This window comes from Euwallacea similis, chromosome 2, assembly GCF_039881205.1.
Source record: "Euwallacea similis isolate ESF13 chromosome 2, ESF131.1, whole genome shotgun sequence".
Classification (NCBI taxonomy): domain Eukaryota; kingdom Metazoa; phylum Arthropoda; class Insecta; order Coleoptera; family Curculionidae; genus Euwallacea; species Euwallacea similis.
The window spans coordinates 588,216-604,214 of NC_089610.1; the positions used below are offsets into that span (position 1 = coordinate 588,216).

The following is a 15,999-nucleotide window of genomic DNA, read 5'->3' on the forward strand; positions in this document are numbered from 1 at the left end:
ATAAATCACAAGTTAACGTATATCAAACGTCATATTTTTACCTTTACATGACATTTTCGCAGCTAAAGTAAATCTGCGAGGTAGCGTTTAAAGATATGTTTACAAACATTGTAATCTAGTAAAAAATTCAGCCGATTAGACGTTCAAATTGCATAACATGTGACGTGTCCAAATATTTTTACTCGGTTACATTTAAGTAGTATTTCACTTAATATTGATTACTAAAAAATGTGTATAAATTGGGGAATAAAAATTATATTTTGAATATCTAGAATGTGTGATTTAACTTCTTATAAAACAAGGGATTTATTAATTTCACAAACAGCTTAGTTTAAAAGCAACAAATGCTTAACTACCATAGTGTCCGAATATTAATTGGACTCACTGTATTTATATACATATGCATAATTAAGAAATTGTGTCAATAAAATTGTCATGAACGTTACTATTTTCGCAAAAATAAAATTTATCGGTAAAATTTTTTAGGTTTAATATTTTTCTCAAAAAAAGTTTTCGTAACGTACATTTCACCCCAAAATTTGGTTCTCGCACGAAAAATTTTATTTATTTTTAAACTTATTTTTGTCTGGCACACCAACAGCTTCTCTTCTGACGGTTTTCCTTCTCTCCCATATATTGAAAGAGAAGTGCAGCTCTAATTTTAAGATCTCTTTGAAGGGCAGCTGTAAAAATTCTCTACGTTCTTCCCATATTTTTTTATTTAAAAAAGAATACTTACATGCTCCTTTACTGCCAGCTTCTTTACCATCCACAGAAACTCGCAAATCGAGGAAATTAGAGCAATTACCACACCTACTGCCAACACTACAAATACTCCTCCAACATTATCCAGACCTAGTTCGTCCGCAGTGTCATCCGAGGAAGAATGTTCTGTCTGAATAGAAGAAGCAAGCTGTATATTTGTATGTAAAAAACACCCCTCGTATATAAAGATACATCGCATGGAAATTTGATACTTTGCACGTATTGAAAGGAGATGGAAAGAGACAATTCCATGAGCCTGCACATTGAAGGGCGTCACTTGACAGCACAGTTGGAGGAAACCTCCATTTCGTAAAACAAATGTTTTTACCTTAATGTAATCACATAATTTCTCAATGTTAGGAAAGTATTCAACAGTGTTTTGGCTAATCAGAGCAACGTAATTTTCTGAGGTAATTACTGCAACTTACCGTGCATTGTCCTCCTCCATTCATTTCTGTCCACCATTTCTTCTTTAAACGATGTAATATTCCCATTTCTTGCAGTTTGAGTATAGCCTCGTTAAACGATTTTCTATACTGGAAATCTGAAACGTTTAAGTTCTAGAATATCAAGAAGTTGCCTTAAACGTGCATTTTCATTGAAATAACTTACTAGAAGCCATTGCTATCCCGTACCCTTTCGAATCAATCTGTCCCCCGACTTGGATCAAATCGCAGTTCCTCTCCGATTCATATTCTATACTAGTACTCTCCATCAAAAACGCATATTTCCTCTTGCTGGCCAAAACCCTCTTGACCCCATCTGCGTTGCTAGATTCAAACACTGTGGGGTCAGCCGATTCCATTTGAATCCACATTTGATGGTACGTGGAAAAATTAGTGTCTTTAAAGAAGGAGCAAGTAGAGCCTCCTTACAACAAAAACCATTACACCCACCATCAGAATTTCCATTTAGAGAAGCTTTATTAATTTACCATGTACACAGCCATACTTAATCTTGCTTTGACTGGCCAAATCCTCAGCACTTTCAATGGTCAAACCCATGCGGGACATTGTGAGAAAAGCCGCCATGTTCGCCGTGTAGGAAGAGGTCATGATCAAGGAGAAAAACCACCAGGAGGCTATTGCCATCCGCGTTGAAACACCTCTGACAAATTTTAGTTAAATCAAAGGCAGCTACAAAGATTGCTGTAGTATTTTACTGCAAGCGAAGCTTGATTAATCACTCACTTGGGCAGGAGATCGCAGCCCTGAGTCATGATGGACCCTAAGGTGAGCCAACAGCAATTCCTGATGTTCCATATGTTTTCCAGTTCCTCAGGATTGGGATCGCAGGGATGCGGATTTTCCCAGTCATGGGGGTTTAATCTATGGAGTTTGGTTTGTTTTTGTTTTGGTTTATTTAGGTAGTATTCTAGACAAACCTGGCTACAAGGAATATGATCATTGATATGACTAAATAGGCGGTGGCCATGTAGAGCCAGACGTCCAAGCTTAGAGGATGGGCGAATGATAATAATTCTGGGGGCTCTTTAACGGATTTGGCATATAGAATGCTGATTCCTGAGAGGAAAATTATTTTGCATTATATGTACTCTTGTAAGATACGTCTAACTTACCTAAACTCATAAATGGCATAGTGAAATCTACGGCTTTTCTCCTCTCATATGTTATGGTTAAGTCGCAGACGGCCAAATCAGCTTTCTGCGGAAAGAAACTAGTACTTAAGTCGAGAATTGTTCAACATTCATACCCTATCTATTAGATGCCTCATCAATCCATTCCATTCTTTCTTGACAGGGTCGAAGTTTCCATATTTTCCATCAGGCACTAGGTCGAATGTATAAAAACAGCTAAGAATTTTACATATTTCCTGCATCAAATCTAAAGAATAACCCTCGAAACGGTCATTTCCGTAATAAACTTTGCCGTATTCCGGTGTTCTTAGCATCAAATAGGGTGCCCCTAATCTGGAAGAAAAATAATAGAAATTATTTTATTATTTGCCCTATAGTATCTTCATTGCCTCCCATTGGGCGATGCTAGCTCGACCTGCAAGGCGTCACATCACAACTGCTTACGGGAGCATTACGGGGACTTTGATGGGTTTTTTTAGGAGCAAATAGTTTTGAGATTCTTAACAGGATACCATTAGAAATAACTAAAGATTGAATTAAGTACTCATTAATTATGGAGAGTCTGGGCAAAAAGTAATAAGCTGAATTTATGGTGGGTTTAACCTGATATACAGGGTGACAATTTGAAAACGAGCAGCATTTAATATTTCTCTAACTGTTGACAGTATGAAAATTTGGCAAAACACGTCAAATGAGATATTAAGGGGGTTAACTTTTGAGATATTTGTCGTTGGTTTCCATTCAATCCCCTGAGCCCCAGGTTGTCTACCCCTAAAATTTTAAATAGCAACCCCCAATTTTTATGTCATTTTTAAGATCTTCATGAAATTCTAAATAGATGCCATCCTTTTTTTGTGTAAAAAAATTTGTTTTTGTCCAAATTTAAGTCATTTATTTCACAATTTGACGAAACGCTTAAAACCGATTCCAATATAAGTAATGTGTTTAATTTTAAATTGCAATACGTATGCAAGTTTTAAGGGGGTTCCACTGTCACATCCATTTTCTAAAGGACATAATAAAACTAGTGAAAATTTAAAGTTCCTACTTTTATTACTTTATGAACTGTTGAAAATGATTCCATTGTCTTCTAAGCAACCGATTTTAAAACTCTTCACGAACGTTTTGAAATGTCTGAGGTGAAATAGCCCTACATTCTTGAATAATCTTTTGTTGGAGTTATTCTATTGAGTCGGGTTGAGTTTTAAAAACTATCAATTTCAAATGGAAATAGAAAGAAATGAAGTGATGTCAGATCTGGAGATCTAGGTGGCCATTCAATAGGTTCTCTCCTACCAATCCACTTCCCCGGGTAATGATTATCCAACCATTCTCTTACTGGACGTACATAATGAGGTGGTGCTCCGTCTTGTTGGAAGAGGAGCAAATGTTCATCTAAATTAAGATTTCCATCGACGTTCCTTTGGTTTTCTACTTCATGAATTATGAAAGGCTCTATAGTTGTATCTAACATCTCAGCATAAACTTCACCATTTAAATTTCCATCTATGAAGAAAGGACCAATGATGGCATCACCCAATATGCCCGCCCAAACATTTAATTTTTCAGGACGTTGTGTATGTCCCTCTCTAATTATGTGAGGTTTAAAGTTGCTCCAATAACGACAATTTTGTTTGGTAACTTTGCCATTTAAGTAAAAAGTGCATTCATCACTAAAGCAGATATTTTTTATTAACTGGGGCTGAGCAATAATCCTGTTAGTCATAATTTCGCAAAATTCAATACGTCTGTCGGGGTCGTCTTCTTGTAATTCTTGGGTAATTTGTAGTTTGTATGGGAAAAATTTGTGAAACTTCAACAGTTTTTTGACTGATTCACAAGACACTCCAATTATGTTTGCAGCTTCACGAAGCGATATAGTGGGATTCATTGCAAATTCGCTAATAACTTCAATCTGCGTGGCTTCATTGAGCAACCTTGGCTCGTTTCTTTTTTCATTGCAAACAGATTCAGTTTCTTCAAATTTAGCCACTAGCTCTCGGATGTACTTGTGCCCAACGTTTTTTCCTGGATATCTAGTATTAAATGTAATAGCCGTCTTTGCAAAACAACGATTTTCGGCTCCATAAATGAAGATAATTTCAACGCGCTGAGCAATGGTGTAAACCATTTTAAGCAGTAGATACAACATGAATGGAAAATACACACAACAATTGAAAGCTATTAATTTTTTTTCTGGAATTACTTGTATTTCTTCAAATATTTTCATTAATAAAACAATTTGTTAAATGAATATCACGCTATGGAAAATAACAACTGTATTTGTTACTTCTAAATAAAATCAGAAATAAGCAAAATGAAGCAAAAAATGAGGTTTGAGCATACCCGACAATTTGAAATATTTCATGTTTTGTACCAACAAAAGGTAAATGGACGAAGGAAATTTAAATCTAGTATTGCATTAACTTACATTGGAATCGTTTTTAAGCATTTCGTCGAATTGTGAAGTAAATGACTTAAATTTGGACAAAAACAAATTTTTTTCCATAAAAAAAGGATGGCATCTATTTAGAATTTCATAAAGATCTTAAAAATTACATAAAAATTAGGGGTTGCTATTTAAAATTTTAGGGGTAGGCAACCTGGGGTTCAGGGGGTTGAATGGAATACAACGACAAATACCTCAAAAGTTGACCCCCTTGATATCTCATTTGACGTGTTTCGCCAAATTTTCATATTGTCAAAAATTAGAGAAATATTAAATGCTGTTCGTTTTCAAATTGTCACCCTGTATTTAAATAACGTACTGTGCTCATATACAACAAGGCATACTGAACATATTTTGCGATTTGAAATCAACGCGAAATCCTAGCAATTTTTGCAAATATCCTTAAAATACCTTCCTTGTACTGAATATGCAGAAATATGAATTTTGTATCTTACATTAAAGAAGACGATTTCAGGCTATATGCAATATTGATTGGTTATCAGTAACATAGGCCAGGGCCGGCCTTAACGAGGTTAGTGCCCTGGGCGAAATTTTTAATCACCGCTCTCCTACCCCCCCGAAAAACTACCGACCAGGAAAGTCTGCCACCCTGGGTCGAACCTTGCCCCCCCCCCCCCCCCTCCCCTCACTGCTAAGGCCGGTACTGCATTCAACTAAATAAAGAGAGCTGACCCATGGTAATTAAAACACAATCAGGTACATAAAAAACATCAATTTAGTGGTTGTAAAACTGAAAAAATGAAGTCATTATCGGGCAATCAAAAACTACTTTATTATATTGGAATATTTTAACAAATGTGTTCAATCAAAGTTTACCCAACAATGTCTATTTTCACTATATTCCACATACTTTTTATTATATTCTTCTCCTCTGTGACATCATTTTCGCTCCATTTATTGCAAACCTCCACTACCAAACAACCCCCAATAAACGCTTTTCTAGAGGAAACCATGAGTTCCATACAACCTAAACCTAGTAATGTGATTTTGGTGAATTTCCAATCCCATCTGCGCATACCTGCAGTATACCTAAACTCTACAATAACTACCCTAGAAAAAATTGACCGAGTTCAAACTCTTTATATGCTTTTTAATGCCTCTGATCTAACCCAAATGATGAAAATCTTGGAAAACATGGTAAAATACATAGGTTTAGCGGAAGGAGCTAATATTATTATGGTCGTTCCCCGGAGGCCTGGTGACGAAATTATAAATTTCTTGAGAAGAAATCGGATATTTAAAACGGCTTTTATCGAATATAATGGAAGTCATGAGATGACTATTCGAGATTCGTCTTGGGAGCTAAAGGAAAATTCTTTGAGGTTTAGGGATTTGATTCGGATACCTAGGAGTATTAACATTTGCTACTGGGAGAATTTGCCTTATACAAGTTTGGAACCGGGCGAGGAAGGTAAGGGCAAAAAAGTATTCTATACAGGGCGTCTCCTATACACACGGCGCAAAGGGGAGCAAATTTCCTTGGGCCGAAAATACCATTTTTTCATATCAATGAAGTCTGGGAAACACCAGGGTTATTTATTAACACTCTGTATGAAGCGACTGTCGACATATTGAAAAAAAATTTCCTTCTTATTTTCACCCAAGGAATAGCCCCTTAAGATTGGGCTCGGTTTTTAGCAATTACCATGTATATTAAAAAAAACGCTTTCCAGGCATTGAGATGGTAATTTTGTCCGTCATGGGCAAGCACATGGGGATCAACATAACCTACATCAGGCACATCGAAGGAATTTGCGCACTTCCTAAATATCTGGGCATGTTTCAATACTTTCAAGACCATACTTGCGATGCTATCCAAGGAATCCCACCATGTTGGGAATTAATTACCGACTATGATATAACATCATCAATTACTGACGACTCAAACATCGTCATTGGCCCTATATGGCATTATCCCAGAATGGTGGGATTGATTTTATTAACACCAGATCTGCTCCTCGTTTTGCTCAGTCTTTTGTGTGGTTTGATTGGTGTTAGTGCTCTGGCACTGGTTATTAAGCACGGTAGGTTGAGTGATCTTAAATATTTGAGCGATGAAATCTTCAAGGAAATGCATAAGATCGATAATAGGGTCATCAAACTGCTGGTGCTTGCGCCCCTTTTGTTATCCTCGATAGCCGCCTCAGGTTACTTGCAATATAAACTCTACTACAGTTTGATAAAGGAGATTCCGTTGTACAGTGTTAAAAATTTGGATGATATCATAAGGAGGAACATGATTATTGGTGTCGATCCGGTAATTATGCCTTTAACCGGGAAATTCACTAACTTGAACTCCTATGCGCTGAGCAAATACTTTATTCCGACCACAGACTGGCAGCACTTAGATCCACGACAGCACTACTTGATCAGTAGCATAATGTTTTGATACTTCGAACCCAGATTCTACTTAGATCACAATGGGCAACCCAAATTTCGGCTGTTGCAGCATATGATACACTACATGGTAGGAATGAATTTCCGAAAAGGATATCCCCTATTAGATGAGATCAATTTAGGGTTGTTGAGGATGCAGCAAACCGGGATATCTTCTTACTTGAAGAATACCGTGTTGAGACATATGCGCATGCAAAAAACTGCAGCTTCCAGGCTGACTTCAAATTTTGCTCCTGTGAGGCTGAAGGAAGTGTACTGGCTTATTGCAACAATGAACGTCTTGTGGATGCTTTGTATTGTTGTGGGGGTGATGGAAATTGTAGTTGCTACATTGCGGAAAACGAGGCAAGTCGGGGAAGATGTGGCTTAGATTCTTATTAAATTTCATTTCACTATTCATTAAAGAAGCTCAAAATTCAGGAAAACACATAACCAGGAAGTTGAGTTCATCACAAGGTTTCATTCAATTAGCCTCCCTACTACTCAGTTCTACAAGTCCCGGAATGCACCTCTAGATAGTGACATGCCGCCAAAAACGTTTCCCAAGTCCTACTTATTCTTACCTATGTTAACATGCTCTTAAAGATCTTAAACGCAGCGAGACGTAACTCCTAAAGAAGCGTCAATATTCAGTCTAGCTCAATATTAGCTCATAAGATAAACTCTATGGATCTAGAGGGATGCTCCCTGTACTTAGCAAACAGTGAAGCATTTGTCCACAAAGGGGCAATTTAAGAGCAGTGAATGAAGCGTATTTTTTATAGCTTTTTCCTCTCTTTTTGGTAGTAAATTAAGCCCTAACAAAAACAAAAAAGTACCATCACATTGACTTGTTGTATTTTATCAGCGTCGGAGAATCGCACATCTCTGACGATAAAGTCATATCACAGGAGTACTACTGCATGGTAGCCTTGCGGCCAAAAAGAAGGCCAATCTTAATGGAACTGTTTACTGCAGAATCAACTTCGCCTGCGTCATCATCCAGAAAAATCTCGTGCTAATGACGAATTTGAATATCCGCACTAGGGCGCATGCGGTACGGTGATATGACCGATTTCTCACAAGTTTCCTTAGCGTATTATGACTTATGGGCAAGCGCAGGGGTTATTCGGCGAGCGTATTGCTGCGCTCAGTGCACGTTTTTTAGATGTTCTAATTGCTCATAAGGAATAAGTACACAGTCAGTCGACTGTCTCTAAATAAAAATAATAAATGAACTTTTATAGACGAGGCAAACATTGGGGAAACAAATAGTCGTTAAAATATATTTAAATAGGGAGACTTAATGAAGATTTCACCATCACCTTCGCTTTTATAGACTCATCTTTGTGCCGAACAGTCTTGGTTCGCAATTCGAAGTTCAAGAATGTCGCTCCATTTCCTGATTTTTTATGCTCTCATGATTCAGATTGATGCGAATTTTCAACACAATTTATTGCCACGTAATCGATCAGCTAAGAATTTTAAAATGGAGAAATATGTACTAGAAATTGCTCATCAAATCCAGCCTCGACCAACTTACATTATACTTCTGGATTATGTCATAGAAACTAACCTTCCGGTCATACATTTCGACACTGACAAACCGCTCTCTGAATTGTGGAAATTAAGCAGGATTCCATCTTTGTATGTTCTAATCAGTGCTTCTGATCCCAAAAGATTGGAAAGTGTACTAAGGAAAATTCAGACATATCCAGGATTTCTGGAAATGGCCAATATCGTCATAATATTGCCTCATACGCCTAGTCAGGACCTCTCAAAACTGCTTACGGAAAATATGATGTTTAAAGTGATTTTCATCAGCAGTAAAACAGGAGAGATCTTGGATTTATCAAGAAAACAAATTGGAAATATCACCGAAGTGTTCAATCCAGATCCAATCCCCAGGATTCTTCGCATATGCTATTTCGAAGCTATGCCATATACAATACTGAGCTCCCACCAAAAGGGTGAGATATCCTCAAAAACTGCTATTTTACATAATATCACACTAGCAATTTTAGGACTGGAAATGATAATCTTGGATCTAGCTGCACAATCTGTAAATATCAGCATCACTTTCTTTAGATCCAGGTTAGGCAGCTGCACTTCTAGAGCATCTTTGGGAAACTACCAACACCTCTTAAATCGCACGTGTGATGGCTCTCTTGGGGCTGGCCCTTGCCTTATGAACGTTATCGACTTTGACCTGTCCACGAGCTACATAGATGATGGAAGTACCTTGGTGGCACCAAGAATTAAATGTCCCAGAAACATCGTTTCGATACTCCTAAGCAAAGAACTGATGTTGTCGTTTTTGATACTGTGCTCCTCTTTTGTATGTTTAGTAGGGCTGGTACATATCGTTTTAAAAAGTATTGAAACGACTGTGTTGAGCATTAAAGGAGTGCTCTTCCTGATAATAATGCCACTAAATCTAGGAATGATCGTGGTCCTAGGTTTCTGGCAAGGGCAGCTATACAACGGCCTTGTCCGCTACAGTCACAGCTGTAGCGTGAAGAATATAGACGATATTCTACAAAAAGGTTTACTCGTAGGAATAGAGCCGGATATCTTTAATTTCACCTTAAGAACGACCTTCAAAGACGTGGATGAAGATTCTTTGATTAAATATTTCAGCATGGACCCAGACATTACACAACTGGACCCCAGAAAGTGCCATATTCTTAAAGAAGGCTTGTTCAGGTATTTAACACCTGGAATCTACATGAAACGAGGTCAGGAGCCTGTATTTCGATTAGTTGAAGTTTTCCAGAGGATTATGTTAACGACATTCCTTCGGAAAGGTTATCCCTTTCTGAAGGAGCTCAATAAGGGCTTGGGGCGGTTACTGCAAAGCGGACTGGTTTACTATATACAAGAAGGAATATTTGGAAATGTCCATTTGAAAGATATTATGAGCTATTCAAGATTTTCCATGCAGTTTTCCCCTGTGACGTTCGAAGAGATTTATTGGGTTCTGGTGCTGCTGGCCGCCTTATGGGTGGTCAGTATTTTGGTTTTTACCTCGGAGGTTCTGACTGGCACAAAACACAAATAAACTCTCACCTGGACACAACTCTGAAGTTCTTTTGCCGGATCTCTTCTTCCATCTCTTTCTCCCTCTCCTCAGACGTAAGCTTGTACTCAATCACCTTCGGCTTGTCGGAGTTCCAGGTTCCGGTGATTCTGAAACTCCTTGGCTCCGTTTTAGTCATTTCTACGATCTGTAAATTGATGCTCCTTCTCTGCCCGTTTTGATCGAAATACACTGGCCCGCTCAGGTAGCCCCCCAGCACTGGCCTGCTCTGTCTAGGAGGCTGTAAAATATGTCCTCTTATGCTATGAAGGTTCCCTTTATAAAGAACTCTAGCGATACTTTTATAATAAAATTTCGAATTAAATCTCCGTGTTCTGCAGTAACCGACTCATCATCGCAATCCAGCTGTTTTACTACGGGTTCTTCCTTGCGGGCCATATCTCTATATGCCGTGATGAAGACATTCAGAGAATCGTACATTAGAGCTGTTCTAGTCTGCAAAAACTCAATTATGCCATATTTCAGTTCACTTTAAGTATTAAATACCTTAATGTTTCCAGAATTTGTGCGCCAAAATTTCCCTACGTACAATGCATTTTCAGTTTCTGGATCAATCAGACGAATAGTGGATATATTTGAAGAAATATCTTTGAATTCTCCCCAATTCAAAGCGTGGGCATCCTGATGGATCGGTAAACTTACAGTTATATTACAGTTTCAAAGGAGCTATATACGAACCAAATCTGTTAATACATAGCTGTGATAATCTTCCAAGAGTTTTACTTCACTCGCCTGCCGTAAAATCTCCAATATGCGATCTGCCTTACAATCCAAGATAAACCGATAGTCTCTAGAGGCTTTGATTTGCTTCAGCACTGACCTGAAATATGTTAATCCCATGCGTTCATTCGTTCCAAAGATATTCAGAGTGTAACATATCATTATGGAGATATTTGTACGACGATTGTCCTCTGCAAAATAATTTAAAAATACTTATAAATCCATTGTCAAAAACACACCGTTCAATGTTTTAACAACCGTGGGCTAGGTCGAAAGAGACTTTAGTTCTGGCCTCTTAAATCCTCCAACCTGAATAATCTGGACTTTTTTTAAAGGATACCTGAAATCATTGCAGTATCAGATCCCAATTTAAATGAAAATATAATAGTGAATTCATGCAACATCATCCGCAATACTCCTGGAATATTTGAGGGTCCATTGGTTTATGAGGCATTATGAGTGCATCTTAGTAGATGGATATTTTCAACAGTTTTTATAACTTCGTTTTCATTTATATTTATTTTTATTTTAAGAAATTTGATTAAATGTTACGAATTGCTTCAGATAGTTGATAACTGAGCTAGATGATTCTTTTTTCATGACTTCCTTTACATTCTTAATTTGTATTAATAGGTATTTTTGCAAATTCTATGAAAACGGTGAAAGATACGAAAATACTGCAAGAGACCAAAAAGTTAAAGAATTGAAGAGGAAATTTAATATTAACATCACAATTCATACAGGGTATTCCAAAAAAAATACGAGGGCATAAAATATTACATAATCCAAAAAACATAACACCCTGTATACAGGGTGGGCCAACGAAAAGGAAACGGTCCATGTTTAGGGTTCTTAATGTGGTTTTAAAAAAATTCGCTCGAACACGTCAATTGATTTGTCGAGGGAGAAACCTTTTAGATTTATTTTTAAACTCCTATCTTTAACCCCCCGAGCAGAGTGCTATTCACCCCTAAAATCTTAAATGGAGAGTGGGGTTGAGTGACACCTTGTTTGAAAGATCTTTCAATTCTCTTTTCAATGATGCCTACTTTTTGACATGAGATATCATTTTGACATTTTAAATTAGAAATTTTTCCGTTTTACTTACAAAGACACTTGCAATTAAAATTAGTTTAATAAATGTTCAAATTGCTGTCCATTAACTTCCATACAGTGATACAAGTTCTCCTCAAATCGATTTCTCACATTATTAAGCATTTCTGGTGTTATAAGATGACACTCGTTAATAATCCGCTGCCGTAAATTTTGTAGGGAAGTTGGTTGGGTAGCATAAATCTTAGATTTTAAGTGTCCCCACAAAAAGAAATCTAACGGAGACAAATCTGGAGATCTTGGTGGCCATTTAATAGCACCCCTTCTGCCAATCTACCTTTCTGGAAATGCTTGGTCTAAGTACACTCGCACTTGCTGTGCATAATGCGGAGGAGCGCCGTCCTGTTGGGAGATTATTCGGTTTGGTAAATAACGCTCATCGTTTTCCATTACTTGAATAATGGTAGGTTCGATTGCATTTTGCAACAGATCCAAATACATTTCTCCATTTAGGGTGCCGGGTAAGAAAAAGGGTCCAACGAGATGGTCTCCGAAAATATCAGCCCACACATTCAATTTTTCAAGATGTTGCGTGTATGTCTCGTGAAAAATTCTTGGGTTTACATCACTCCAGTAACGACAGTTGTGACGGTTTACAGTTCCATTGACAAAAAAATAGCACTCGTCGGAAAAGCAAATGTTAAATAGTAAATGTGGGTCTTGATTTGCTCAGTGGCTAATAACTTCACAGAATTGCAGTCGCCTGTTGAAGTCATCCTCGTTCAGCTCTTGCACCAATTGAATTTTATAAGGATGCCATTTATGTTTTTTTAATATTCTTCTTACGCTAGTTCGCGGAACACCTGATACATCACTCAACTTCCTGGTACTTAAAGTTTGGTCTTGAGTCATGTAACCTATAACAGTTACTTCCACTGCTTCATTGACTACTGGATTTACAATATCACGCTTTTTGTTAAGTACCGAACCAGTTTGGGTAATTTTTGCACTAATTCGAGGATATACTTTCGATTGACATGTTTGTATGGATGCCGTTGGTTAAAAATCTCAGCTGATCCGTACCCAGACTCATTATTTGAATATAATATTGCAATAATTTCAACTCTTTCAGCTGTAGTGTAAACCATTTTTGCACAATCACGAAAACACAGTACAAACCACTGCCTTACTATTCTCTAAAGTAGTACTGCCCAATTCTACCATTGTAAATTTTTTTGTTGTTTATGTACATTTTAAATTTAGAGATGAGACAAACATACTACTTTTGATAAAAATGTATTGCTTTGCAAATATTCCGCCAATTCAGTCTATTGCTTTAAGGTTACAATTTTCAGTTTGTCTTAATGTAATTTTAAAAACGTTTAAGTTTCAACGGAGTAGACATTATGCAATTCAGGTTATCAGTTAGGTAGTTTGAACATTTAATTAAGTGATATTAAAGTCTAAGTATTAAATGATTTTTATGATTTTGCAAGCGTCTTTGTAAATAAAACGGAAACATTTCTAATTTAAAATGTCAAAATGATATCTCATGTCAAAAAGTAGGCATCATTGAAAAGAGAATTGAAAGATCTTTCAAACAAGGTGTCACTCAACCCCACTTTCCATTTAAGATTTTAGGGGTGAATAGCACCCTGCTCGAGGGGTTAAAGATAGGAGTTTAAAAATAAGTCTAAAAGGTTTCCCTCTCGACAAATCAATTGACGTGTTCGAGCGATTTTTTTTTAAACCACATTAAGAACTTAAACATGGACCGTTTCGTTTTCGTTGGCCCACCCTGTATAGTTACCGACAATTTTGATGTTTTTTATAAAGGATCTTAAAAATTAAAGAAAATAGCTATAAGAAATTCCCAAAACTTAATTCAAGGCATACGTGAGGACAACGCAAAATATAAGCAAAAATGTTAACCTTTGCCACTCCGTATATCGAAAATGATGGGTTTTTGACCATGGATCTATTTAATTTTTTTATAATTTTACAGAGTGCTATCGCCTCCTGAAATATCTCCATGATAATATGTTGTACCCTGTATATAACCCTCGGTTTAACCTATAATCAGGACCATCCCCCAACTTCCTGAAAGCAAGGGTTAAATCTCCAGGTTTTCTTTGCTTGAGGCTTTCCCTAAGTCTCAGCAAGCTATCCTCATTTTCATATATCACAGTATAACTTTTCCAATCATTGTCCCGAACTAAAGTTGCTATCGCCTGGGATAAGGTGTCGGAATTTGGATACAAACTGAAAACTGTGCTGAAAGTGGTCTGCTCTTTGGGATTCCAGAATGTCTGGAAATGTGGAATTCGCAATGCGCCCGACACGGACTGGACTATTTCGTTCATTTCTGGCGATTCTGGACCAAATATTGCGGCCACTCCTTTCGAAGCCATTTCGCATGCTATAAAAAGAACTTTATTAAGATAGACAATTCTTCTACTTGGTTAAAAAAAAGTACCTTTTTGACCGGCGACAAAGGCATTTTCCTCAAAACTATTTTCTTTATCAAGGGAAAATTCCCGCTGGATGAGGCGATACCTTGTTTTAGCTTTTATTATGTTCGAGGCATATTTGATTGCGTTTTCCATGGTCTCGGCGTGTTCGTCGGAGTCCAGAAAAATTGCTTAAAAGAAGCACGTAACCCCCACTTTAGCCTTGTATCTAGACGAAATGGCGGAGAAAATTTATTCAACTTACCAACATCAACATTAACTTTATCTTTAACACCTTCAACATAACAACAATTGAAAACTAAAAGACTTAACTGAAATAACACCAAATTACGCATTCTGCCTAAAATCTCAGGAATAAATAAGGTAGTTTCAGAAACCTTTTTCGTCACAATTAACTTTCCTTATGAAAATGAAACGTAAGGTAAATTTAAGCCAAAAATGATGTTTAGAAATGAAAATTCTGGCTTCAGAACTGAAAAGCTTGGAGTAAATTATATGTGAAGCTGCATGTTTATAAATGCTATTTATATAACTTTAAACTAAACGCGGTGCTAAAATTAGATGTGTGTTTTGTGAAAGGAGCTTAGAGAGATGTCATCATTTATATTATGACGTAGGTGTAAGGAAAAACATTAAATATATTACAAATAATTAAAACAAATTGAGACGCTTTGACACTAATTCAAACAACAAGAAAAAGTTGTTTTATTTATCTATGTGCATTTATTTGAAATCGCTTTAAGAAAATGTAGAAAATTGTAAGAAGACGAAAAAAATTAATGAATATTCGATAATTAAATGAAAAATTACAATATTTTTCTTACTTTGATGTTAAGCAGTAGTACGGTCTTTTGTTATTTCTACATTACATCATTATTTAATTTAAAACTTGCTTATTTCTTGCACGATATGCGTTCAGTTGTAGCTCTGTCGACGTTGTCATATTTCAAGTTTCGTAGCTATTAAGCAGGAAAATGTCTCTGGATGACAATATATTAACTTGTGGTGCATTATACACTCCAGAGTAGTTCACTCCGAGAACCTGCACCGACAAGTGACACTCACAGGAATGACAGTTGACGAGTAGCAGGGGCGGAAATAGCGATAGGGTTGGTTAGCTATATAAACTCAAAATTACCCTTAAAAGTTCTTTTACTCTTATTTTATTTTTGCTCTTAGCTCTCTCAAGATAACGTACCACGATTATCACCCTCAGTATAGTACATACAGGCTGTGATAATAAACGTAGCAATAGTTTTGTGTAAATAAAGATAGTCGAGCAGTATCAGCGCGTATTTTATATCTAGGACTAGTATCCTTACCGGGTTAGAATACTGGTCCCTTCAGCGTGTTCACCTCGTAACGGAAAAATAGATTACCCCGTTAGCACCAACAACACGTCGTGTTACTCCGAATACCATTGGTAAACGCAAACACCTATAAACCC

General features: G+C 36.9%; 1 protein-coding gene across 2 annotated transcripts; it reads right to left on the reverse strand.

The window, feature by feature from the left end:
• Positions 1-269: 269 nt before the first annotated feature.
• LOC136417429 (glutamate receptor ionotropic, kainate 2-like) lies at positions 270-14,940 on the reverse strand. Of its 2 annotated transcripts, none has more exons than XM_066403119.1 (16): positions 14,797-14,940; positions 14,558-14,722; positions 14,155-14,500; positions 10,987-11,128; positions 10,795-10,929; positions 10,588-10,743; positions 10,278-10,528; positions 2,479-2,695; positions 2,345-2,429; positions 2,150-2,288; positions 1,956-2,093; positions 1,700-1,872; positions 1,378-1,632; positions 1,194-1,309; positions 740-895; positions 270-683 (listed from the first exon to the last, which is right to left on the reverse strand). In XM_066403119.1, exons 1-16 carry the CDS (start codon positions 14,885-14,887, stop codon positions 561-563), a joined length of 2,688 nt encoding a protein of 895 aa, XP_066259216.1. In that variant the 5' UTR covers positions 14,888-14,940; the 3' UTR covers positions 270-560. The 2 variants fall into 2 exon arrangements, with proteins under 2 accessions (XP_066259216.1, XP_066259208.1); XM_066403111.1 differs by having other exon boundaries at positions 275-683; positions 1,378-1,635.
• Between the last annotated feature and the right edge of the window lie 1,059 nt (positions 14,941-15,999).